The following is a 26,407-nucleotide window of genomic DNA, read 5'->3' as shown; positions in this document are numbered from 1 at the left end:
TGCCAGAACAAGAATCACAGCGACTCCAGAGTTATGAATATGTTGACATAATCATTAATATATCTCCTGAGAAGAACATTGCGTAAGGACGTCCAATATATGAAACAAGGACAACATTGTCTACACACAGAAAGACTTGTAGCACTATTGGCACATTAATGATAACTGATAGCAGAGAATTGTAATGAACTCAGTGTTTTACCAGACGTAGGCATGGTGTTGGTTGTCACTCAAACTACAGGGGATGATACAGGTCACTATCACTTCCTGTCCTCACACTTTGTTGATGGGAGACAATGTCACTTGGCTTGTTTGTCCACACTTTGTTGCTGGAGTTAATGTGGTGAGTGTTAATGGAAACCTCAGAGTGAAATGTGTGCTTCCTGAATTTATTTCTCTGGACACTTTTTGGAATCATATTTGCCTTTTCTATCAAGAAGTGAGATGGGCCTCTATGTAAGAAGAGAGAAGCACTTTCTGTTGTCTATTTAAAGGGAACACTTCAAGAAACATCCAGCATATCTCACATCACTTAAACTTGAAACAGATATTTATGGCACAAGAGCACATATTTTAATGCATTCTAAAATTGCATCGCCCTTCTCTTTTTGAGGTAAACCAATGATTCAGCCCACACCAGAGACCAGATAGCACCCACCAACTTCCTTCCTGCTGTTCCGAAGGCCTTTTTTGTATCTCCCAGTTGCCTTAGACACATAAACAACAACTCACTCATTAACTAAACCTAAACGTGTAAGTAATACAATAAACTACATTTCCCAGTGGGGACATTTGGAAATGTGTTTAGAGCAGGGGTTTTCTTTAAAGAAGATAATGCAGACTTTCGTAAAAAAATGCTTTACATAGCAAAGGGTTGCTTTACATAGCAAAGGGTTGAGATTTTGTAAGACAACTATCTGGCAAGGAGGAAACATGATGGCAGTGGTGGGCACATATGTATTACAAATAGTCTGGTCCCAAGTAGCTGTGGGAGGAGTTCTTTCTTCTTTCTTCCTCTTTAAGATACATTAGAACTAGAAAACATGCCCAGCTCTGGTTGGAATGTAAGATCTGCTGTGGTGATGTAAAGAATCATCCCAGCTGGATACACTTGAAACTTTGTAGACCTGATCTGAATATTCAATTAAACCAGTTAGAAGATGTGGGAATGGGGTTGCCCAGGGGGGCATTCAGGGCTTCAGTGTGGTTGTGCCAGTCATTGATTGGATCAAAATATGTGCCGGTGGCAGGGCTGCAGGTTTTAAGTGGTTACTTGGGTTAAGATTCTGGAGTTCCTGGGTTAAAGATTTGGGATACGGTGGGGAAATTATAAAAACATTTCTTCAAAAATTTTTTAATTTGAAAATGTTGTAGAGGGAGTCCAAACCATTTAATCAGTGTGTCAGCATACAAGCACACAATGTAATCAGCCTAGTAATGAAAAGGTGCACCCTTTCCCACTAAATTAAACGTAGTTTTAACAAAATTGAAATGTAAAGTTATTGCCAATGATGGACTTTTTCAGACTCAACAAGGAAACAGATTTCGCTACTACCACAATAAAAAAATCATTTTTGTAAATTCAAGTTGCAGTTTTATTTGTGACTCCCAAACACGCAAACAGGAAGCAGAGAGAAGCTCTACCCCCGAATCAGGACGAGACACTGTAGCAGAGGGGGTCGGTGGCGACAGTGGCTTGTCGTCCCACCCCTCCGAGGGAGGCTCCGGGCAGGGGGACCGTTGCAGGAGCCCTGGTGCGTGGTGTGTAGCATAAGTGGCACCTGGTCCCGAGCGTGGGAGGCGGAAGAGTCTCTCCTCCCAGTGTGGTGGCAGGAATACCTCGTCTTCCTCCTCCGATGACTCTGGATACTCCTGCTCCCAGGGCCCCCCCCCCCAAAAAAAAATAGATACATCTATTGGGCTGGTCGCTGGGCCTGCGTCCGGGAACTCCGACTTGGTTTCCGCCGGTGTTGCCGCCTGCTTTGGGGCTTTGGATCCTCTGGCCAGGGACCCAGGGACCCAGGGACCCAGGGACATCGACCCCAAACCTTCTCAAACACACGGTGGGTCTCCTCAGCCGTGGCTTGCTACATTGTCCTGGTTTGGTCGGTCATTCTGTCACGGCTGAGGAGGCAGGACACGGGGCGCAGAATGAAGGGAAGAGATCCTTTTACTGTTTCTCGTTCCAAACTTAACCAAAACAACAAAAGGAGTGTTTGACCCTGAACTGAAGAGTGGCAAACACAACACTAACTACTAACAATGACCCACAACTAAGAGACAAACAGGGCAACTTAAATAGGAGCAGCTGCCTCTGATTGGGGATAATAAACACCAGTGACCATAGAGATGCCTGGAGGCACCCCAGCCAGGACCTGACAATATTCAATAGCAAATATTACAACATATCAAATGTTGAAACTGAGCTGTTTTATTGTTTCTTGAAAAATATCTTTAAATTTGATGATGAATAATATGTTTAAAAAAAGTTGGGACTGGGGCAACAAAAGACTGGAAAAGTGCAATGCAAACAATCTGAACCTGGTGGAATATCACACAAATAATTAGGTTCATTTGCAACAGGTCAGTAACATGATTGTGTATTAAAGATGATTCCAGAGAGGATGGGTCTGTCAGAAGTGAGGATGGGGAGGGGTTCACCACTCTATGAAAGGCCTCGCATTGAAAATAGTGCAACGATCTAAGAATAATGTTTCGTAATGTAAAATTGCCAAGAGTAAAATTGCAAAGGTAAAATTGCTAATTGCATCACCTACGGTATATGATAGCATTAAAAGACTCAGAGAATGCAGACACATCTCTGTACTCAAGTGACAAGGCAATTAAACAATATTGGATGGACGTGATCTTCGGGCCCTCAGGCTGAAATAAGCAATGCATTAAGAACAGACTTTTCTGCAGTGGACATCACTCAGGAACACTTCCAATAACCAGTGTCTGCGAACACAGTTTGTCTTTGCACAAACAAAAACAAAACTCTACCATGCAAAGAAGAAACAAGATCCAGAAATGCTGACTCATTTTCTGGCCTTGAGCTCATCTAAGAGGGACTGAGGCATTGCTTATTTCAGCAAGACAATACCAAACCACATCCTGCACATATTACAACAGCATGGCTATGTAGTAAAAGGGTTTGTGTGATGCAACACAGTGGTAAATATGCCCCTTTCCCAACTATTTTTGAAACATGTTGCTGGTATTAATTTCTAAACGTGCATGTATTTTTCCAAAACATTTGTTTTATATTCAATTAAATATAGGGATAAATTATTTTCACATCATTGCATTTTGTTTTTATTTGCATTTTAAATAGCTTGGAAACAGGGTTGTTTGCATGTGTTTTTGAAAAACATGATGAAGTTAAGCAATTTACTTTTGTTAGAGGCCCAATAAAGATGAAGATGAATGTGTGTTTGGCTATTCACACACAATTTATTTTCTATATTTTCTATATTAAAATTTCAAACTGGTGTTGAATGGAACAAAAATAAGTTATAAAAAAGCAATACAATTACAATCCACACAAAATCCATAACAGGGACAGTTCTGTTACTTAGAAATTAGAAAAGTTAAATATGTAAAAAAGAAAATCTAAAACACATTATATTTTGTAACATGCAACTAAATTACAAATACGGAACTAACAACATTTTACAGTAAGATTTGAAAACAATCGTTTTTCTCTAGAATAAACCACCAAAAATAGTTGAATAATAACAGGTATAATATAATATAATTACAGAGTGTACCAATCGTAATAGAAACCTCACTGACCAAGAAAAGCTGAAGACAGTCAGGTCAGTGGTTGGTTTAAAAGGACTGGTAATCTGGGCAGGCGTCCTGACCGCATTATACTTCCTCCTAACAAAATTCATACCAGATGAGGTTACATAAAAATTATTTCAACATCCCTTTGGACCACATTAATAATTGAAAAAGGCAGATGCTATGCGACTTATATTAAAGGAGCCAGGGGCTTAAATAAATCAAGTTAATATACAATGTGTAAACTTGGAGGGTGGAGTACCGAGTTACTTCCTGTTTCTTGGAGGAAGAGAAGTGGACACTGGAATATTGGAGGAGATCCTGGTTGTCTGTGTCTGCTGTCTGTGCTGCAGTAGAGGTCAAGGCCATGTCTGATACGTTGCTATACACAGGATTGGAGTCTGTCTGATGGGGAGAGAAGTCAGAGAGTGTAAACATTTAGTAGATCTGGGGTCAACAAAGGACTGGATCAAATGTGTAAAATATAGTACATTTATTCAGTCAATTAGCCTCACGTCTTAACAACAAACATTGTATTTCTCAGTCAATGAGTCCCAACTCGACATGCTGACAACTGTATTTCTTAGTCAATGAGTCCCATCTTTACATGCTGACCACTGTATTTCTCAGTCAAAAAGTCCCATCTCGACATGCTGCCCACTGTATTTCTCAGTCAATGAGTCCCATTTGTGCATATTGACCACTGTATTTCTCAGGCAGTGAGTCCCATCTGTGCAAATTGACCGCTGTATTTCTTGGTCACCTGATGCCGTCAAACTCACCTGTCCAGTCACGGCTTATTCTTGCCTGTCAGAGGTGGATTTGGAGTCGTTCTTGCTGTTATGTAAAGAATTGAATCAATCAATAAAATGATCAAACAGCCAAAATCCCCATATTCACATTGATGATAATACATTGTTCTTACTCAACTGAACCAAATGAAGCCTAAGAGTGAGGTTGAACTGGCCCTGGGAAACAGAAGAATTGCTGTAGTCTCAATGCGACAGACAGCGTTTCCAACCGTAGTTAAAACCAGCTAGATGTATTGAGAGACTTATTGAACAGTAGTGTCTGTAGCAATGCTTCCATGTTAGCGTTTCTTCAAATGCATTTTATTATCAAAACCTGTTCATCAGCAATTTGATCCAATACTCAAGTTGAACGTACTTACAGCGTGAAGTGAAGGGGGAGCTGTATTGAACTAGGAAAAAACAACACATTTGAACACATTTGTAACTTTGACTGTTGACATATTAACATGAATAAATATGCATGTCATTAAAAGTGTGTTGGCCTACAGTACAGTACATGCGGAAAGTATTCACACCCCTTACACCACCAGTTACACACCCGTCTCCGTCAAGCACTGATCAATGTGGGATCTCGTACAGACACGGGTGTGAGCCTTTCAGAATGTACTGAATCTACCCATGGTGGACTACAGACACGCTGCAGAACCATTTCATGGACGGTCAATGGAAACAGGACGCGCGGGAGCTCCATTTGAAGTGACATGGCAACGGTACATAGAACATGCAGAAGACAGTCATTGTATGTAGCACAGCACCAGGTTCATACAAACAGAACATACGAGTGACATTGATAAAAAAGCAATCAGGGTTGTGGTTGGTACATGGTCTACATTAATGAATGAGACAGTCTGTTTATACTTGCCATATGGCATTATTTTAAAACCTGTGCTCCTAGAGTAGAACACAATCTACAGGCTTAATACAACTGAAAGAGATGGATACTGCTGTTATTTTTTATTTTCTTGTGAAAACAATGTGTAACATTATAATACATTTAAAATTGTAATTAATGAAATGTAAAGTAACAAGAATTTCGTGTGTCACCCAAAAGGCAGTACATGTCTTGTGAGTCAGCAAGAAGAAATGCTATTACCCAAAGAAATTTTATTATGGACCCAAAAAACTGTCATCATGACTAAATCACATCTGTAGTGGCAGAACGAATGACTGGGTCATGTCCATAGAAACCAAAAGACTTAACAACTGGATGGCGTCTTTGGCAGAGAATCAAATACATTTAAATAAGTTTTGTTCCTCCCTGTAAATATGATAATTTTAGCAACTGTCTTAATAAGCACGAAGGATGTCTTCATTTTGTATTCCCTCTGTAATGGCTCAGTCCATTATTTGCAAAGTAGATGACAACGTTTTTACCACAACTGTTACTATGGACACCTGTCACAACCAGTTTAAGCATGTCATTTAGCCCCCTCGTATATTATTATTGTTTTTAATAAAATAATGTGCCTGATATAAAAATATAAAAACATGCATCCTAAGAGTATTGTATAGTTTGGCAGACCCAGGCACATACTATTGTGAAATGGCAGAATATGCTCACTAGATGGGGGCACTGGGGTGGTTGAGTTTTGCAGCAGCCAGCTGGCCTTCCTGTTTCTGGGCTTCAGGCAGTTGGACGGTGGAGTACAGAGGCACGTCCTGGCTTCTGTAGTGAACACTGCTGTAATAGGCGTCTTCCTGTTTGACTGTGTCTGTTGTCTGTGCTGCAGTCGGGGCCACGGCCAAGTCTGAGATGATCTCATACACATGGGCAGACTGTCTCTGACAGGGAAAGATGTGAGACAGTATTAGTAGTGATGGCCATACAAGGCTTCATTACTGTTCTGCTAGCAGCAGGATGTTATGCTAGCAGCACTAAATTAGAATTTATTTTTCAAAATAAAAGCCATCATTGAAAACAATAAAGGCAATATAGTCAAAGATCTAGTGTGTACATTTTATGTTAAATATCCTTTCCAATACTGTTCTTTTTTAGAGATTAGATTGTTAACTATATTGCCTTCTAACGTTTAATGATGGCTTTTATTTGTGATAAAGAATATCTGAGTGTTGCTAATGCTAACGCTAATGAATCCTCAAGTAAGTAAATCTGGGGACTCTATAGGAACAGATTCTTTCTGATGGTTGAAAGATGTCAGACACAGCTTCTACTGGGGCAGACCAAACAAATGTAAACTCACCTGCCCATTATCTGATATGTCTCTTGTGTCATTGGTGGTTTTGAAGGCCTTTCTCCTGATTTATATGAATAAATTAAGGAATAAATGATTGACTAAATAAACACTGAACAATAAGATTAGTTACAAAATAATAAACAAAAGAGTTGTGATGCTTACTTGGACCAGATGAATCCAGAGAGACAGAAGATGAGAAACAGAACAATCACTGTGATTCCTGCCACTGGCTTCCTCAAAGATGTTTGTTCCCCTCAAATTTAAACAAAAAAAGGGGTGGAAATTAAAATCTGTTCTCAAGGAGCTTGTGCCTTGGAACAAGACCACTGACAAGGATTGTGGGGAATTTAAAAAAACAATAAAAATAAAAATGCTGAATTACCAGAAGACCCTATGTATTCAAGTACAATATAAGATATTCAAATCAAATCGATGGGCAAACTGCAACAACATTAGATAAAGACATGTTTCACTGACTATACCTGTAATATGTTGTTTCTATATATCAGTTGAATAAGTGCTGCTGCAAAATTACAAAATATAAAATGTGGAATTGAACACCTGAAAAGAACAATTACCATAATTATTTGGCTTAGTTGGAGGAACAAAAAATAAATGAAAAACTATTCCTTTTGCATTTCCCCATTCATTTATCCCATAAGACATTTTAGAATCGCTTCAAATAAGCTCTGTGTTTGGTTAAGGCTTACTCCAGCTGAGTGTTTTTGTTAACCATGTAAATCTCATCTGGATTAATTGACTTTTGTCGCAAGGTGTTATGGGGATTATGACTCATACTTCTCAGTCAATACACAAAAATAGTTGAAATACTATTAAAAACTGCCCGACTCTGAATACTGTAGTAGTACTGTAGTAATTATACTGTAGCAGTCCTTTGAATGCTTACATTTTCAATGATTTTCAATGATGAGGCTACTTACATCTGACATTGAGAGTAAATTCAGGAGAGCGGAGCATCTCTCTGCCTTTTACAGCACAGGAGTAGTTGTCCGCGTCACCAATGACTGTGTGTAGGTTTAGGTCATTGTGTTCGTTAGTTAGAAGGTGTCCGTTCTTGTACCAGATGTAAGAGAGTTTGGAGTTGTCAGTTAGAGGACAGGTGGGGCTACAGGTCAGGGAAACTCCCTGTCCTTCTATCACTGTGCTTGGAAACGTCACCTGCAGGCCTTTTATTAAAAACACCCAATAGTTTTATTACAACAGCCAACCATTCCAACCAGTATAAAGACATTCATATTACATACCTATGGTTATTGATGGAAATGATAATGGTTTACCTGAGACAGAAAGTCTGATGCCTGTATTTCCAAAATATTTATTTGAACTTGTGATGAATCTGAACATGTATTTAGCCGAGTCGCTCTCTCTGACTCCCCCGATTGTTAGGAAGTGTCTTTTCTCCGTAGTTTTACGGGACTCTGGTTCATCATTATTATACTTCACACGACTTTTGTAGTCATCATCATCTCTCAGACTCACAAATTTCCCCCGAGAATCTTTTCTAGTGAACCAGAAGGTTGATGTGACTTTATCCTTTTTTGGATACTTGTAGGTGCAGCTCAGCTCCACTGTTGACCCCTTCAAGGCACAGATACTGTGAGTGGTGTAGGTCACACCATAGTCCTGACCTAGGACCAACGAAAGTCACATTGGGAAATGATGAAAACCCCAATGCTGTTCTGCTCAAACTAAAAGTTCTGTTGCTGTGAGATTTGCTCAGTGAGTAAAAAAATAACTGTTTAAACTGAAGACGCCTAACAGAACACATTAACAGAGCACTTTAAGAGAACATGTTAACAGAACACATGTGACACAACACTTAAAAGACAACTCCTAACAGAACACACCTGACAGAGAACATGTTAACAGAACACATGTGACACAACACATTAACAGACAACTCCTAACAGAACACACCTGACAGAGAACATGTTAACAGAACACATGTAACAGAACACATTAACAGAACAAACCTAACAGAACACAATAGCATTATGATTTCAATGTGTTTTAGAAATGCCTTTAAATGTACAAAAAGAGCAGCTAATAAGAAAATAGACGATACCTGTCACAGACCAGAATATGACCATCAACACAATTCCAGCTGTTCTCAAAGACATTGTTTTACCTCTCTCTCTCTCTGCATCACATATCAAATGAGAGGTGAACAATCACTACAAATGAAAATGAACGGATCAAACTGTCTGTGTAACACTGAAAACACATTTATACTTTGTAATGCTTCACAGTACCTGGGTTCCTTTGATTATCATTATCATCAATAAAAAGATGGTTTCTTTCTCTAGAACATAGTACCAAACACAATATAGCAAGACCTCGTAAAAAATACTTACATAGCAAAGGGTTGAAATTTTGTAAGACAACTATCTGGCAAGGAGGAAACATGATGGCAGTGGTGGGCACATATGTATTACAAATTGTCTGGTCCCAAGTAGCTGTGGGAGGAGTTCTTTCTTCATTCTTCCTCTTTAAGATACATTAGAACTAGAAAACATGCCCGGCTCTGGTTGGAATGTAAGATCTGCTGTGGTGATGTAAAGAATCATCCCAGCCGGATACACTTAAAACTTTGAAGACCTGATCTGAATATTCCGTTAAACTAGTTAGAAGATGTTGAAATGGGGTTGCCCGGGGTTAGAATTAGGTAAAGACATCCAATAGATGAAACAAGGACAACATTGACTACACACAGAAAGACTTGTAGTCCTATTGGCACATTAATGATAACTGATAGCAGAGAATTGGAATGAACTCAGTGTTTTACCAGACGTAGGCATGGTGTTGGTTGTCACTCAAACTACAGGGGATGATACAGGTCACTATCACTTCCTGTCCTCACACTTTGTTGATGGGAGACAATGTCACTTGGCTTGTTTGTCCACACTCTGTTGCTGGAGTTAATGTGGTGAGTGTTAATGGAAACCTCAGAGTGAAATGTGTGCTTCCTGAATCTAATTCTCTAGACACTTTTTGGACTCATATTTTGGACTCAAACTTCCAGCATATCTCACATCACTTAAACTTGAAACAGATATTTATGGCACAATAGCACATATATTTCATGCATTTTTAAATTGCATCGCCCATCTCTTTTTGTGGCAAACCAATGATTCAGCCCACACCAGAGACCAGATAGCACCCACCCACATCCTTCCTGCTGTTCCCAAGGCCTTTGTTAAACAACAACTCACTCTTTGTCTGGTGAATACCTACATTGGAACAAATCTGTTTGAATAACCATAATAAAAATATTCTTATTTGAACCGTGACAATTGAATTGAGTCCAAAGGGTTTATTATTACCACAGCGTAAGGTGCATCACTAATTTCACGAGATGAGCGAGCTAAGGATGGAGGTCTAGTTAAAGATATCTATAGAATCTAAAAGTAACTGTGTGAATGTAGAAACAATGAACCGTGCGTATGCCAATATCCAACATATTCAGGGCACAAGTCGCTGAGACAAAATTATCCTTTCCTTCCTCTTTAAGACATTAGCATGCATGACATACTCCTACTCCAATCAAACAGGATGACACTTTCAAAATAAAAGTTGTGCAGAGTAATGCATTTCTCTGTTGACTGATTAACCAGTAATTATCATGGGCATTACTATCAAATGTATTTTTGTCTATTTTTACTATAGCTTTTATTCTTTGCCAGGGATTCGGACCTGGCCAAGCATAGACTCGGTAGTCAGTTTATTAGATAAACAAACCTGTTAATGAAAATCGATAGTGCCTACGGACCGCAAGTCGTGTTCACCAGAAAAATCTTTTTCTGGTAAATAAAAGTTATTAAACACCATCATTGCACAATAACTGCAGATATATCATTGACATTATACATATGTCATGGATATGTCTGCACTTTTATGCGTGGGTTTTGTCAGCTTACAGAGAGACTCAATATAGTTGATACATGTCTAAAAGTAGTTGATGAGGACATCTTCCTTCCTGTAGCATGCATCACTCTGTCAGCTTGAAGGTCCGATCTATGAAACACAGAACTCAAATGGGGCCCGCTGCTCAGATAGCTTCTGTGTTCAATTGTGTTAGAGGCTGAGACACCCAATTGCGCCCCTCACAAAGCCCCTGGGCCAATCATATGCGATACCTTGAGCTCCCATGGGGCAGAGTGAAATCGCTTCGAGGCATCTGGCAGCATCATCCGTGATCACCAGGGTAAACAGTCAAACTGGGTATCGAATGACAGGCAGTGGGATCACTGGGATTGGAAGACAGAACAATGTGGCGGTATTCTGGGTTTTTCCCAGTGAGTAACTGGGACGACGTGTTCTGGCAAAGGGACGGGCGACTATGGGAAACACAGGGGGCATTCAGGGCTTCAGTGTGGTTGTGCCAGTCATTGATTGGATCAAAATATGTGCAGGTGAGCTGGGGTTTTAAGGTGATGGGAAATGGGCATGAGAAACTTAACACAACACAGATGTGCTGGCTAACTCTGAAAGAAGGACCATCGATAGGACGTGTTGCCTGTTACTGATGGGCCCCACACATCCTGTCCATACATTCTGTCCACACATCCTGTTAGGAGTTGCCCATGTGACTGACATAGGCTATATGGATAGGTCCATTGACCATAGGTTGGAACATACCATACAAGGGTCTGTTGGAGGATAAACCTTTCTTATTGGAGGGTATTGGAATTTGTAATGGTTGGTTATGACAACGGGCCACCTCCTATGTATTCTGGCATAAAAGACTGTGTTGCCTCTGTAATTATGGAAGAGATAGAAATGAGAAATGGAAGGACAACATCATAGACTCATGCTGAATAAAGATGGCTCTCCCCTGACTTCTGGTTACATTTATTTTGTTCATGGATCAAACGTGGACAGAATCTAACAAAGGGGTTACCTGGGTTATGGTTCTGGAATGCCTGTGTTAAAGTTCTGGGATACGGTGGGGAAATTATAAAGCAGAGAGAAGCTCCACCCCCGACCCCCGTAGCAGGCTTGTCCCACCCGTCCGAGGGAGGCTCCGGGCAGGGGGACCGGTGCAGGACCCCTGGTGTGTGGTGTGTACCGTAAGTGGCACCCGGTCCCCAAGTGTGGGAGGCGGAAGAGTCTCTCCTCCCAGTGTGGTGGCAGGAATACCTCGTCTTCCTCCTCCGATGACTCTGGATACTCCTGCTCCCAGGGGAGCATTATATATTCTGAAAAATGTATACAGGTTTTGGAGCAACATATGCTGCCATCCATACAATGTCTTTTCAGGGAAGGCATTGCTTATTTCAGCAAGACAATGAGCCTGTCCCAACTATTTTTGAAACATGTTGCTGGTATTCATTTCAAATAAATATAGGGATAAAGGATTTTCACATCATTGCATGCAGTATTTATTAGCATTTTAAACAGCGTGGAAACAGGGTTGCATGTATGTGTTTTGGACAAACATGATGAAGTTAATCAATGTACTTTTCATCTCAAACTAATAAAGGCTGAATAAAGAAGTATATGAATGTCACGGCTGGGTGTAGTGGAGTGTATCGAAAGAACTTGGAGCCAAACGCAGGGAGGCGATAAACAAAACTGTATTCTCAAAATTAACAATCCAACAACAAAGGCACGCTATCACACGGCGAAATAAAACGCTCAAACGAACGTGCCTCTCTCCACAATATAAGACATAGAACAATACCACACAAAGACACCCAGAAACACAGGAACTAATATAGGCAACCTAATGAGGGAATGGACACCAGGTGTGTGCAATAACAAGACATGACAGTGCCGTGGAGGAGGAGCGGCGTGGCTAGAAGACCGGCGACGACGCGCGCCGAATACCACGTCGGGGGGGATGGCGCGCGTCCTCCACGCGCGTCCTCGTTACAATGAATGTGTGTTTGGCTATTCACACATAATTCATTTTCTATATTTTCTATATTAAAATGTCAGACTGGTGTTGAATGGAACAAAAATAAGTTATAAAAAAGCAATACAATTACAATCCACACAAAATCCATAACAGGGATGGTTCTGTTACTTAGAAATTAGAAAAAGTTAAACATGTACAAAAGATTCTAAAACACATTATATTTTGTAACATGCTACAAAATTACTAAAACGGAAAAAAACATTTTACAGTAAGATTTAAAAACAATCGTTTTTCTCTAGAATAAACCACCAAAAATAGTTGAATTATATCAGGTATTATGTAATGTAATTGCAGAGTGTACCAATTGCAATGGAAACCTCACTGACCAAGAAAAGCTGAAGACAGTCGGGTCAGTGGTTGGTTTAAAAGGACTGGTAATTTGGGCAGGCGACCTGACCGCATTATACTTTCTCCTAACAACAATCATACCAGATGATTTCAACATCCTTTTGGACCACAGTAATTATTGAAAAAGGCCATTTACTATGCTGCTTATATTAAAGGAGCCAGGGGCTTAAACAAATCAAGTTAAGAAACAATGTGTAAACTTATATCCCTTTTCATTTTTTAACATAATTTAATAACATAATACTCAGCTGACTCCTTCCTTTGACTCAAGTGCAGTCCTACTTACAGCACTCTGGTCCCTGAATGACACAGCAGCATACTGGACTACTTGGTCTTGTAACTAGGGATGAAAGGTTTGGACGGTGGAGTACAGAGGCACTTCCTGTTTCTGGGGATGAAGCGTTTGGAGGGTGGAGTACAGACTTACTTCCTGTTTTTTGGAGGAAGAGAAGTGGAAACTGGAATAGTGGAGGAGGAACTGGTGGTCTGTGTCTGCTGTCTGTGCTGCAGTAGAGGTCAAGGCCATGTCTGATACGTTGCTATACACAGGATTGGAGTCTGTCTGATGGGGAGAGAAGTCAGAGAGTGTAAACATTTAGTAGATCTGGGGTCTATAAAGGACTAGATCAAAAGTGTAAAATATAGTGAATTTATTTAGTCAATTAGTCTCATGTCTAAATAACAAACATTGTATTTCTCAGTCAATGAGTCCAAACTCGACATTATGACCACTGAATTTCTCGGGTCAGTGAGTCCCATCTCGATATGCTGACCACTGTATTTCTCGGGTCAGTGAGTCCCATCTCTATGTGCTGACCACTGTATTTCTCAGTCAGTGAGTCCGATCTCAACTTTCTGACCACTGCATTTCTCAGTCAGCGAGTCCCATCTCTACGTGCTGACCACTGTATTTCTCAGTCAATGAATCCCACTTGGGCATAATGACCACTGCATTTCTTGGTCAACTGATACCATCAGACTCACCTGTCCAATCACTGCTGTGTTGGGTCCATCAGAAGTGGATTTGGAGGCCTTCTTACTGCATAGTGTATCATGTTATTAATTAATAAATCAAACAATTAAGCATTCAATTAAAATCAACACTCATATTTACATTGATGATAATACATTCTTCTTACTCACCTGAACCAAATGAAGCCAGAGAGACAGAGAATTAGAATCACAACAACTACTGTGATTCCTACTATGACACCAGTTGTAACTCTTTGTTCCCCTACAGAGAATTCAGGAGAGTGGACATTCGTAAGGCCTTTTACACCACAGGAGTATCTGCCTCTATCCTCCATGCTGTCAGGGTCAAGGATCAGGTAATTAGTCATGGTCTTTTGGTGGGTGAGATGTTGTCCGTTCTTGTACCAGATGTAGGTGGTGTTGGAGTTGTCAGTCAGAGGACAGGATGTGATACAGGTCAGATTGACCTTTCCTTCCTCTGTAGCAGGAGTCACCTTCACCTGGATGTCTGACAGAGGGTTCACAAATAGATCAGAGGGTTCACAAATAGATCAGAGGGTTCACAAATAGATCAGAGGGTTCACAAATAGATCAGAGGGTTCACAAATAGATCAGAGGGTCCATAAATAGATCAGAGGGTTCACAAATAGATCAGAGGGTTCACAAATAGATCAGAGGGTTCACAAATAGATCAGAGGGTTCACAAATAGAACAGAGGGTTCACAAAAACTAATGTCCACCAGATTCATAAAACAATCAGATGTAGACATCAAACTACAATAGGAGAATGGTTACCAGTAACAGTCAGAGTTGTCCCAGGGAAGCTGTAGCCCCATGTTACTTTGTTTGATGTAAATCTGAACTTGTACTCAGCAGAGTCACTCTCTCTCAGGTCTGTAACAGTCAGGGTGGAGTCCTTGTCTGTAGTTTGATGGTACTCCACCCGACCTGCATACTCTGGGTCCTGGTTCAAGTCTATAATTACTCCAGAGTCCCATTTGTTGAACCAGGTTTCTTCTGTGGCATTATGATTCTTTAGATGTCTGAACGTGCAGGAGATGTTCACTGTGGAGCCCTTCAAGGCACAGACACTTTGATGGGTGTAACTGACATTCATGCAGCTCTGACCCACAACACCTGAAACACAATTACAACATACCATGAGATTGTATTCATGCTGTAGTTCTGAAGTGCCAATGATTGTTATTATTTTATATTTTCCAAGTTGACCATATCTAAACACTACCCAAACAAAAGACTGAGTTTAAAACACACTTACACACCATAGCAGAGCGGAGATTCAATAAAGAACAGGAGTAACTGTCTGTGTAATATTCCTTAACAGAGTGTTGACGGGAAACGGGTTCATCAAGACGTTGTCCGTTCTTGTACCAGACGTAGGTGAGGTTGGAGTTGTCAGTCAGATTACAGCTGGTGGAACAGGTCAGAGTTCTAGTTTGATTCCACCTTGTGCCAGGAGTCACCTTCACCTGCAGGTCTGAAAGAAGTTCACAAATAGATTAGATGGTTCACAAAAAAAGTGCACTCATCACTATTTCAATCTTTATATTAATCATAATATATTACTAATAATATATTACACCAGCTTCATGTGCTAACAACTAATGTCCACCAGATACATTAAACAATCAGATGTAGGAACAGAAGTAAAAGGGGGGAATGATTACCAGTAACAGTCAGAGTTGTCCCAGGGAAGCTGTAGCCCCATGTTACTTTGTTTGATGTAAATCTGAACTTGTACTCAGCAGAGTCACTCTCTCTCAGGTCTGTAACAGTCAGGGTGGAGTCCTTGTCTGTAGTTCGATGGTACTCCACCCGACCTGCATACTCTGGGTCCTGGTTCAAGTCTATAATTACTCCAGAGTCCCATTTGTTGAACCAGGCTTCTTCTGTGGTATTAAGCTTCTTCAGATGACTGAACGTGCAGGAGATGTTCACTGTGGAGCCCTTCAAGGCACAGACACTTTGATGGGTGTAACTGACATTCATGCAGCTCTGACCCACAACACCTGAAACACAATTACAACATACCATGAGATTGTATTCATGCTGTAGTTCTGAAGTGCCATTGATTGTTATTATTTTATATTTTCCAAGTTGACAGTGTCTAAACACTACCCAAACAAAAGACTGAGTTTAAAACACACTTACACGCCACAGCAGAGCGGAGATTCAATAAAGAACAGGAGTAACTGTCTGTGTAATATTCCTTGACAGAGTGTTGACGGGAAACGGGTTCATCAAGACGTTGTCCGTTCTTGTACCAGACGTAGGTGAGGTTGGAGTTGTCAGTCAGATTACAGCTGGTGGAACAGGTCAGAGTTTTTCCCCCTGTGCCAGGAGTCACCCTTACCTGCAGGTCTGAAAGAAGTTCACAAATAGATTAGATGGTTCACAAAAAAAGTGCACTCATTACTATTTCAATCTTACTATTAATCACAATATATTACTAATAATATATTACATCAGCTTCATGTGCTAACAACTAATGTCCACCAGATACATAAAACAAATGGGATGTAGGAACAGAAGTACAAGAGGAGAATGATTACCAGTAACAGTCAGAGTTGTCCCAGGGAAGCTGTAGCCCCATGTTACTTTGTTTGTTGTAAATCTGAACTTGTACTCAGCAGAGTCAGTCTCTCTCAGGTCTTTAACAGTCAGGGTGGAGTCTTTGTCTGTAGTTCGATGGTACTCCACCCGACCTGCATACTCTGGGTCCTGGTTCAAGTCTATAATTACTCCAGAGTCCCATTTGTTGAACCAGGCTTCTTCTGTGGCATTAAGCTTCTTCAGATGACTGAACGTGCAGGAGATGTTCACTGTGGAGCCCTTCAAGGCACAGACACTTTGACGGGTGTAACTGACATTCATGCAGCTCTGACCCACAACACCTGAAACACAATTACAACATACCATGAGATTGTATTCATGCTGTAGTTCTGAAGTGTCAATGATTGTTATTATTTTATATTTTCCAAGTTGACAGTGTCTAAACACTACCCAAACAAAAGACTGAGTTTAAAACACACTTACACACCACAGCAGAGCGGAGATTCAGTAAAGAACAGGAGTAACTGTTGATGTAATATTCCTTGACAGAGTGTTGATGGGAAACGGGTTTATCAAGACGTTGTCCGTTCATGTACCAGACGTAGGTGAGGTTGGAGTTGTCAGTCAGATTACAGCTGGTGGAACAGGTCAGAGTTTTAGTGTGATTTCCCCCTGTGCCAGGAGTCACCTTCACCTGCAGGTCTGAAATGAAATGGACAGAAAACTATTTAGAGTCTCTGTAAATGTATCATTATGAGTATTGTATTTTTATATTGTATTATCTGTGACCTTCATCTGCAAGTCTGAAATTAAATGTACACAATTACTAATAATGTATATTTACTATAAATATGTATCCCAGGTAGAATAGATTTTAATTGAAATTCTTAAAATTTTATTTCTATATTGTATTACCTGTGACAGTCAGATTTGTTCCAGGGAAACTGTACCCCCACTCTCCGTTCTGTGTTTTAAATCTGAACTTGTACTCAGCTGAGTCAGTCTCTCTCAGGTCTGTGATTCTCAGGGTACAGTCACTCACATTATTTCCAAGGTACTTCACACGACCTGAATACTCTGGCAATGAACTCAGGTTTGTTGGCGCCTCATCACGTTTTCCTTGGATATACAAGTTTGAGTCTGACACTGTATCATTATCTAGATGTATATATTTGCATGGCAAATCCACTGTTGAGCCCTTCAAGGCACAGATTCTCTGATGGGCATATGTTTCATTTAAACAGTTTCTACAATGAACACCTGGAACACAACATCCCAACAATAACAAATGTTAATTCCACTTGATGTAGGCAGTACTCCCCACCAAAGGATAGCTGTAATGGTGAATATTGCAGTTAAATACAAACTCACACACTGTAGGACAGTGGAGATCCTCAAGATCTTTTACAGAAAAGGAGTAATTGGATGTATAATAACTTATTACTGAGTAGGCATCATACCTTTCACAGACCAGAGAAAAGCCACCAACAGACCTCCTGCTGTTTTCAAGACCATTTTTGTATCCCTCGTTCTGCCTCAGACATCAAATGAGAAGTGAACAAACACTTAGTTTACAGATTCATCTGTCTGTGTAACACTTAATAAATATTATTATCCACATACGCCTTTTAAGAACGTTGATAGCATCTTGGTACTTTGGTCTCTTTCATAATTACCCAAAAGGACAATATGGTTCATTTAAACATGTTACCACACACAATGCTGAAATATATTATCAAGTGTACTTACATGGCAAAAGGTTGAGTTCTTCTCAGACGACCAACTGACCATGAGAATACGAGACGTGTGGTTGGCACATATGTTTTACAAGTTGACGGATTACAAGTAGGAGTGGAAAGAACTACTTTACTTCCTCTTTAAGATATTGCACAAGACGACTGGTGGCACTGCAGCATAAGAAAACAAGAGTTTAGCACATCAGTGTAGTTTTGTATTAATTATTGTGGGGGTGAAGGACAATGGATCCCAGGATTTTCTTTTTTAGGGGGGGTCACATTGACTTGTCTGTAATATTGGGGGGTAATGACCCCCTTGTCCCCACAAATTCTACACCCCTGATTTAGCACTAAGGTTATTTTTGAGGTATCCAGAGGCATCTGTCTCTCTCCAGGAAGTCCTTTCTCAGACCGCTATACTGCCACCTACTGGAAACATTTCTCAAGACGTAGTTAAACAGTTACTCTTGTTCCTTTCAAGCTAGAGGAACCAAGTCTTGTTTTTCACATGATTATCTCACATTTCAACTTGTTAAATGTTTGTTTTTCTTCATGGAGACATGTTCTGGTAATTTACTGGGGCAGCAAAGCCTGTATTGTGGCTTGTTGTTTGACATGGACACTAACACTTCTTGCTGATGACCCAGTAACATAGGCATACATTATGTCTTGTGGTGACAGAGAGGTTGCAACTGTTGCAGAAATTGCATAATGCTAATTAATTACTTAAAAATCATACAATGTGATTTTCTGGATTTTTGTTTTAGATTCTGTCACTCACATTTGAAGAGTACCTATGATAAAAATTACAGATTTCTACATGCTTTGTAAGTGGGAAAACCTGCAATATCAGCAGTGTATCAAATAATTGTTCTCCTCACTGCACCTCACAAGTGAGCAAGAAAGAAACTGAAGACTAAATAGTGCGCAAATTCCAACAGACACAGGTCAAATTAATCCAGGTGATTGTGGCGCTAATGTGCAGTCTATGTGGAACGTGGGATGACATAGGAGCCTGGGGAGGTGCAGGTAAGAGAACCAAAACATGGAGTGATCAGGGTATGTGTGGTGAGTGATTGTGTGGGCAAGGGCTGGGTGTAGGGGCTTGGAACGGCCAGGGCGTGCTGCGTTCAGGAGGTGCTGGAACAGGGTGAGTGCGGGGGCTGGGTGTAGGGGCTTGGAACGGCCAGGGCGTGCTGCGTTCAGGAGGTGCTGGAACAGGGTGTGACCAAGACCTGACTGCAGGCCTCACAGTTAAAAGGACAATGAACAATAAAGTCTGATGGCAAACGTTTAACATAGCATTATTTATAGTACATTAAGACATTTAACAGTTAATTAAAAGAAAATACAGATCACTGGGTTTTACAACTAAACATTGTAAAAATTGAAATTATTCTCTATATTAGTCCTGGTTCTGTGTTGGTTCTCTCCAGTCCAGGTTCTGTGGTGGTTCTCTTCAGTCCAGGTTCTGTGGTGGTCCTCATCAGTTGTGGTTCTGTGTTGGTTCTCTTCAGTCCAGATTCTGTGGGGGTTCTCTTCAGTCCAGGTTCTGTGGTGATTCTTTTTGATTCAGTTTCTGTGGTGGTCAATCCAGGGTTTGTGGTTTATCCCTTAAGTCTGTATTGTTGTCATAAACAGAAGGCTCAGAGTTTTACTGAGTGTCTTTGTCATTGTGGGAGTCTCTCACATACTGAAAGAAGAAATCCTAGATGAACACTTCACCCACAGGAACAATAGGACTGGTAAATGGGGGCAGAATATTCTATCACTATTATTGTGTCCATATATATATATATATGTATTTATATACACGCAAATGCATGTACATGTGTTTAGTTGTTTTGCCTCTGTTCTCCAGCACTTTGGATATATACAGATACAGTTAGGATGGGGTCAAAATACAATCAGATCTATCTAGATACAGAGGCGAGAACAAGTATTTGATACACTGCCGATTTTGCAGGTTTTCCTACTTACAAAGCATGTTGAGGGCTGTCATTTTTTTTTATCATAGGTACACTTCAACTGTGAGAGATGCAATCTAAAACAAAAATCCAGAAAATCCCATTGAATGATTTTTAAATAATGAATTTGCATTTTATTGCATGACATAAGAATTTGATCACCTACCAACCAGTAAGAATTCGGCTCTCACAGACTTGTTAGTTTTTCTTTAAGAAGCGCTCCTATTATCCACTCATTACCTGTATTAACTGCACCTGTTTGAACTCGTTACCTGAATAAAAGACACCTGTCCACACACTCAATCAAACAGACTCCAACCTCTCCACAATGGCCAAGACCAGAGAGCTGTGTCAGGACATCAAGGATAAAATTATAGACCTCCACAAGGATGGGATGGGCTACAGGACAATAGGCAAGCAGCTTGGTGAGAAGGCAACAACTGTTGGTGCAATTATTAGAAAATGGAAGAAGTTCAAGATGACGGTCAATCTCCCTCGGTCTGGGGCTCCATGCAAGATCTCACCTCGTGGGGCACCAATGATCATGAGGAAGGTGAGGGACTACAGCCCAGAACTACACGGCAGGACCTGGTCAATGACATGAAGAGAGCTGGGACCACAGTCCCAAAGAAAACCATTAGTAACACACTACGCCGTCATGGATTAGAATCCTGCAGCGCACACAAGGTCCCCAAGCCAGCGCGTGTCCAGGCCCGTCTGAAGTTTACCAATGACCATCTGGATGATCCAGAGGAGGAATGGGAGAAGTTCATGTGGTCTGATAAGACAAAAATTTAGCTTTTTGGTCTAAACTCCACTTGCTGTGTTTGGAGGAAGAAGAAGGATGAGTACAACCCCAAGAACACCATCCCAACCGTGAAGCATGGAGGTGGAAACATCATTCTTTGGGGATGCTTTTCTGCAAAGGGGACAGGACGACTGCACCATATTGAGGGGAGGTTGGATGGGGCCATGTATCACGAGCCAACAACCTCCTTCCCTCAGTAAGAGCATTGAAGATGGGTCGTGGCTGGGTCTTCCAGAATGACAACGACCCGAAACACACAGCCAGGGCAACGAAGGAGTGGCTCCGTAAGAAGCATCTCAAGGTCCTGGAGTGGCCTAGCCAGTCTCCAGACCTGAACCCAATAGAAAATCTTTGGAGGGAGCTGAAAGTCCGTATTGCCCAGCGACTGCCCCGAAACCTGAAGGATCTGGAGAAGGTCTGCATGAAGGAATGGGCCACAATACCTACTGCAGTGTGTGCAAACCTGGTCAAGAGCTACAGGAAACGTATGATCACTGTAATTGCAAACAAAGGTTTCCGTACCAAATATTAAGTTCTGCTTTTCAGATGTATCAAATACTCATGTCATGCAATAATGGATTTTAGATTTTTGTTTTAGATTGTGTCACTAACAGTTGAAGTACCTATGATAAAAATTACAGACGTCTACATGCTTTGTAAGTGGGAAAACCTGCAAAATTGGCAGGGTATCAAATAATTGTTCTCCCCACTGTACATGATTTATGAAACCCCACCAATAATATACTATCACAAACATACTGCCAGCGTGTCGTAGTCAGAGGACATGGTCCTCATGTTCAGAGTTGTGTACAAGTCACTGTTCGTATCAGCATGGACACTCTGGGAGAGAGAGAGATTAAATATACAAACACTTGCGCAGGCTACATAAAACACAAATTATGAAACACTGTATAAGAATCTTACATCCAGCGTGTCGTAGTCAGGGGACATGGTCCTCATGTTCAGAGTTGTGTATGTGTCACTGTCAGTATCAACATGGACCCTCTGAGAGAGAGAAAGAGAGAGAGAGAGAGAGAGAGAGAGAGAGATTATTGTGACATTAGACGACTTTATTTGCTTCGTTGCTTTTAAGGATTAGCTAACCTGGTGAAAATTTTATGGACACAGTTCATCAGAACATTCTATTAGTTGTTTCATGTGTAAAATGTGTTATTGTGCTATTGTCACATCCTGTCATGGCAGGCTTCCTTGTGTATTTTGTCAGTCTTTGTTTGGTTTTGTCCTGTGTAACATTGGTCTATATTGGTGATATAGTTTCTGTTTCGTTACATCTTACTGGGTTTTATTTAAAGACATGTATTCTCGCAGCGCCTGTGTCCTGCCTCACACCTGCAAAGTTCCACTTATTATCTTCAGGCACCCGTTTGTTAGCTGTTAACACTTTCCGACACATACTCAGTATTAATTAAAAGCCAGGCAATATTGGGTTTACTTAAAAAACATGTTATCTCCAAAGATTCAGTGAGTCCCATCAGACTTACCTGTCTAATCACTACTTTGTCTCGCCTGTCAGAGGTGGATTTGGAGGCCTTCTTCCTGTTTTGTGAATAATGAAATCAATCAATCAAAAGATCAAGCAATCAATTAAAATCCACACCCATATTCACATTTATGATAATACATTGTTCATACTCACCTAAACCAAATGAATCCAGAGAGAAGGAGAATTAGAATCACAACAACTACTGTGATTCCTACAATGGCACCAATTCTAACTGATTGTTCCCCTACAGAGAATTCAGGAGAGAGGACATTCGTAAGGCCTTTGACACCACAGGAGTATCTGCCTCTATCCTCCATGCTGTCAGGGTCTAGGATCAGGTAACTAGTCATGGTCTTTTGGTGGGTGAGATGTTGTCCGTTCTTGTACCAGATGTAGGTGGTGTTGGAGTTGTCAGTCAGAGGACAGGATGTGATACAGGTCAGATTGACCTTCCCTTCCTCTGTAGCAGGAGTCCCCTTTACCTGGATGTCTGACAGAGGGTTCACAAATAGATCAGAGGGTTCACAAATAGATCAGAGGGTTCACAAACAGATCAGAGGGTTCACAAAAAAGTGCAGTCATCGTGATTTCAATCATAAAATGTATAATAATATATTACATCAGCTTCATGTGGTAATATCTAATGTCCACCAGATACATAAAACAAATGGGATGTAGGAACAGAAGTACAAGAGGAGAATGGTTACCAGTAACAGTCAGAGTTGTCCCAGGGAAGCTGTAGCCCCATGTTACTTTGTTTGATGTAAATCTGAACTTGTACTCAGCAGAGTCACTCTCTCTCAGGTCTGTAACAGTCAGGGTGGAGTCCTTGTCTGTAGTTCGATGGTACTCCACCCGACCTGCATACTCTGGGTTCTGGATCAAGTCATGAATTACTCCAGAGTCCCATTTGTTGAACCAGGTTTTTTCTGTGACATTTTGCCTGTTCGGGTGACTGAACGTGCAGGAGATGTTCACTGTGGAGCCCTTCAAGGCACAGACACTTTGATGGGTGTAACTGACATTCATGCAGCTCTGACCCACAACACCTGAAACACAATTACAACATACCATGAGATTGTATTCATGCTGTAGTTCTGAAGTGTCAATGATTGTTATTATTTTATATTTTCCAAGTTGACAGTGTCTAAACACTACCCAAACAAAAGACTGAGTTTAAAACACACTTACACACCACAGCAGAGCGGAGATTCAGTAAAGAACAGGAGTAACTGTTGATGTAATATTCCTTGACAGAGTGTTGATGGGAAACGGGTTTATCAAGACGTTGTCCGTTCATGTACCAGACGTAGGTGAGGTTGGAGTTGTCAGTCAGATTACAGCTGGTGGAACAGGTCAGAGTTTTAGTGTGATTTCCCCCTGTGCCAGGAGTCACCTTCACCTGCAGGTCTGAAATGAAATGGACAGAAAACTATTTAGAGTCTCTGTAAATGTATCATTATGAGTATTGTATTTTTATATTGTATTATCTGTGACCTTCATCTGCAAGTCTGAAATTAAATGTACACAATTACTAATAATGTATATTTACTATAAATATGTATCCCAGGTAGAATAGATTTTAATTGAAATTCTTAAAATTTTATTTCTATATTGTATTACCTGTGACAGTCAGATTTGTTCCAGGGAAACTGTACCCCCACTCTCCGTTCTGTGTTTTAAATCTGAACTTGTACTCAGCTGAGTCAGTCTCTCTCAGGTCTGTGATTCTCAGGGTACAGTCACTCACATTATTTCCAAGGTACTTCACACGACCTGAATACTCTGGCAATGAACTCAGGTTTGTTGGCGCCTCATCACGTTTTCCTTGGATATACAAGTTTGAGTCTGACACTGTATCATTATCTAGATGTATATATTTGCATGGCAAATCCACTGTTGAGCCCTTCAAGGCACAGATTCTCTGATGGGCATATGTTTCATTTAAACAGTTTCTACAATGAACACCTGGAACACAACAGCCCAACAATAACAAATGTTAATTCCACTTGATGTAGGCAGTACTCCCCACCAAAGGATAGCTGTAATGGTGAATATTGCAGTTAAATACAAACTCACACACTGTAGGACAGTGGAGATCCTCAAGATCTTTTACAGAAAAGGAGTCACTGGATGTATAATAACTTATTACTGAGTGTTGCCTTGAAGTAGGCTCAATTAGACGTCGTCCATTTCTGTAACAAATGTAGGCAACATACCTTTCACAGAACAGAGAAAAGCCACCAACAGACATCCTGCTGTTTTCAAGACCATTGTTGTATCCCTCGTTCTGCCTCATACATCAAATGAGAAGTGAACAAACACTTAGTTTACAGATTCATCTGTCTGTGTAACACTTAATAAATATTATTATCCACATACGCCTTTTAAGAACGTTGATAGCATCTTGGTACTTGGGTCTCTATCATAATTACCCAAAAGGGCAATATGGTTCATTTAAACATGTTACAACACACAATGCTGAAATATATTATCAAGTGTACTTACATGGAAAAAGGTTGAGCTCTTCTCAGACGACCAATTGACCATGAGAATACGAGACGTGTGGTTGGCACATATGTTTTACAAGTTGACGGATTACAAGTAGGAGTGGACAGAACTACTTTACTTCCTCTTTAAGATAGTGCACAAGACGACTGGTGGCACTGCAGCATAAGAAAACAAGAGTTTAGCACATCAGTGTAGTTTTGTATTAATTATTGTGGGGGTGAAGGACAATGGATCCCAGGATTTTCTTTTTTAGGGGGGGTCACATTGACTTGTCTGTAATATTGGGGGGTAATGACCCCCTTGTCCCCACAAATTCTACACCCCTGATTTAGCACTAAGGTTATTTTTGAGGTATCCAGAGGCATCTGTCTCTCTCCAGGAAGTCCTTTCTCAGACCGCTATACTGCCACCTACTGGAAACATTTCTCAAGACGTAGTTAAACAGTTACTCTTGTTCCTTTCAAGCTAGAGGAACCAAGTCTTGTTTTTCACATGATTATCTCACATTTCAACTTGTTAAATGTTTGTTTTTCTTCATGGAGACATGTTCTGGTAATTTACTGGGGCAGCAAAGCCTGTATTGTGGCTTGTTGTTTGACATGGACACTAACACTTCTTGCTGATGACCCAGTAACATAGGCATACATTATGTCTTGTGGTGACAGAGAGGTTGCAACTGTTGCAGAAATTGCATAATGCTAATTAATTACTTAAAAATCATACAATGTGATTTTCTGGATTTTTGTTTTAGATTCTGTCACTCACATTTGAAGAGTACCTATGACAAAAATTACAGATTTCTACATGCTTTGTAAGTGGGAAAACCTGCAATATCAGCAGTGTATCAAATAATTGTTCTCCTCACTGCACCTCACAAGTGAGCAAGAAAGAAACTGAAGACTAAATAGTGCGCAAATTCCAACAGGCACAGGTCAAATTAATCCAGGTGATTGTGGCGCTAATGTGCAGTCTATGTGGAACGTGGGATGACATAGGAGACCGGGGAGGTGCAGGTAAGAGAACCAAGAAATGGAGTGATCAGGGTATGTGTGGTGAGTGAGTGTGTGGACGAGGGCTGGGTGTAGGGGCTTGGAACGGCCAGGGCGTGCTGCGTTCAGGAGGTGCTGGAACAGGGTGAGTGCGGGGCCTGGGTGCAGGGGCTTAGGAAGGCCAGAGTGTGCTGCATTTAAGAGGAGCTGGAACAGGGTGTGACCAAGACCTGACTGCAGGCCTCACAGTTAAAAGGACAATGA

At 40.8% G+C, this 26,407-nt stretch overlaps 2 protein-coding genes across 9 annotated transcripts in view; both read right to left on the bottom strand.

Moving 5' to 3' along the window:
* Positions 1 to 1,681: 1,681 nt before the first annotated feature.
* LOC105012070 lies at positions 1,682 to 10,621 on the bottom strand. Of its 5 annotated transcripts, XR_004576157.1 has the most exons (12): positions 8,880 to 10,407; positions 8,092 to 8,442; positions 7,735 to 7,980; positions 6,956 to 7,046; positions 6,800 to 6,854; positions 6,160 to 6,380; positions 4,958 to 4,987; positions 4,717 to 4,754; positions 4,569 to 4,623; positions 4,049 to 4,191; positions 3,796 to 3,882; positions 1,682 to 2,190 (listed from the first exon to the last, which is right to left on the bottom strand). XR_004576157.1 is itself a non-coding variant. In XM_034294280.1 (11 exons), exons 2-10 carry the CDS (start codon positions 8,932 to 8,934, stop codon positions 4,577 to 4,579), a joined length of 1,134 nt encoding a protein of 377 aa, XP_034150171.1. In that variant the 5' UTR covers positions 8,935 to 8,988; positions 9,169 to 10,407; the 3' UTR covers positions 3,899 to 4,191; positions 4,569 to 4,576. The 5 variants fall into 5 exon arrangements, 3 of the variants coding, with proteins under 3 accessions (XP_034150172.1, XP_034150171.1, XP_034150173.1); XR_004576156.1 differs by lacking the exon at positions 1,682 to 2,190 and having other exon boundaries at positions 3,644 to 3,882; XM_034294280.1 differs by lacking the exons at positions 1,682 to 2,190; positions 3,796 to 3,882 and having other exon boundaries at positions 3,899 to 4,191; positions 8,880 to 8,988; positions 9,169 to 10,407.
* Positions 10,622 to 11,654: 1,033 nt separating this feature from the next.
* Positions 11,655 to 26,407, bottom strand: part of LOC114839747 — a 43,810-nt gene continuing 29,057 nt past the window's right edge. The window contains exons 1-14 of one of the 4 annotated variants that reach the window (XM_034294249.1): positions 25,152 to 25,889; positions 24,863 to 24,937; positions 24,267 to 24,611; positions 23,835 to 24,053; positions 23,351 to 23,692; positions 17,112 to 17,330; positions 16,628 to 16,969; positions 16,227 to 16,436; positions 15,743 to 16,084; positions 15,334 to 15,552; positions 14,850 to 15,191; positions 14,226 to 14,562; positions 14,067 to 14,121; positions 12,926 to 13,644 (exon numbers count right to left, since the gene is read on the bottom strand). In XM_034294249.1, coding sequence (XP_034150140.1) covers positions 13,423 to 13,644; positions 14,067 to 14,121; positions 14,226 to 14,562; positions 14,850 to 15,191; positions 15,334 to 15,552; positions 15,743 to 16,084; positions 16,227 to 16,436; positions 16,628 to 16,969; positions 17,112 to 17,330; positions 23,351 to 23,692; positions 23,835 to 24,053; positions 24,267 to 24,611; positions 24,863 to 24,917 — 3,249 coding nt within the window. In that variant the 5' untranslated portion in view covers positions 24,918 to 24,937; positions 25,152 to 25,889 and the 3' untranslated portion in view covers positions 12,926 to 13,422. Of the gene's footprint in view, positions 12,013 to 12,925; positions 13,645 to 14,066; positions 14,122 to 14,225; positions 14,563 to 14,849; positions 15,192 to 15,333; positions 15,553 to 15,742; positions 16,085 to 16,226; positions 16,437 to 16,627; positions 16,970 to 17,111; positions 17,331 to 17,543; positions 17,748 to 18,088; positions 18,160 to 18,377; positions 19,115 to 23,350; positions 23,693 to 23,834; positions 24,054 to 24,266; positions 24,612 to 24,862; positions 24,938 to 25,151; positions 25,890 to 26,407 lie in introns of those variants that run through there. The other 3 variants (XM_034294248.1, XM_034294247.1, XM_034294250.1) reach the window with 3 other exon arrangements.

Source organism: Esox lucius, chromosome 9 (genome assembly GCF_011004845.1).
Source record: "Esox lucius isolate fEsoLuc1 chromosome 9, fEsoLuc1.pri, whole genome shotgun sequence".
Classification (NCBI taxonomy): Eukaryota; Metazoa; Chordata; class Actinopteri; order Esociformes; family Esocidae; genus Esox; species Esox lucius.
The sequence above is the reverse complement of the archived record's forward strand: the minus strand, read 5'-3'. Positions and strand labels throughout refer to the sequence as shown.

What these genes read in the sequence shown, in the direction of transcription:
- LOC105012070 (XM_034294280.1), bottom strand. Translation starts at nt 8,934, where the DNA reads ATGTCTTTGAGAACAGCTGGAATTGTGTTGATGGTCATATTCTGGTCT. An exon ending in CTCCCCCTTCACTTCACGCT is followed by an intron (nt 4,755 to 4,957) that starts GTAAGTACGTTC and finishes TCTGTTTCCCAG; the next exon opens with GGCCAGTTCAACCTCACTCT. An exon ending in CTTAGGCTTCATTTGGTTCA is followed by an intron (nt 4,624 to 4,716) that starts GTTGAGTAAGAA and finishes TTTACATAACAG; the next exon opens with CAAGAACGACTCCAAATCCA.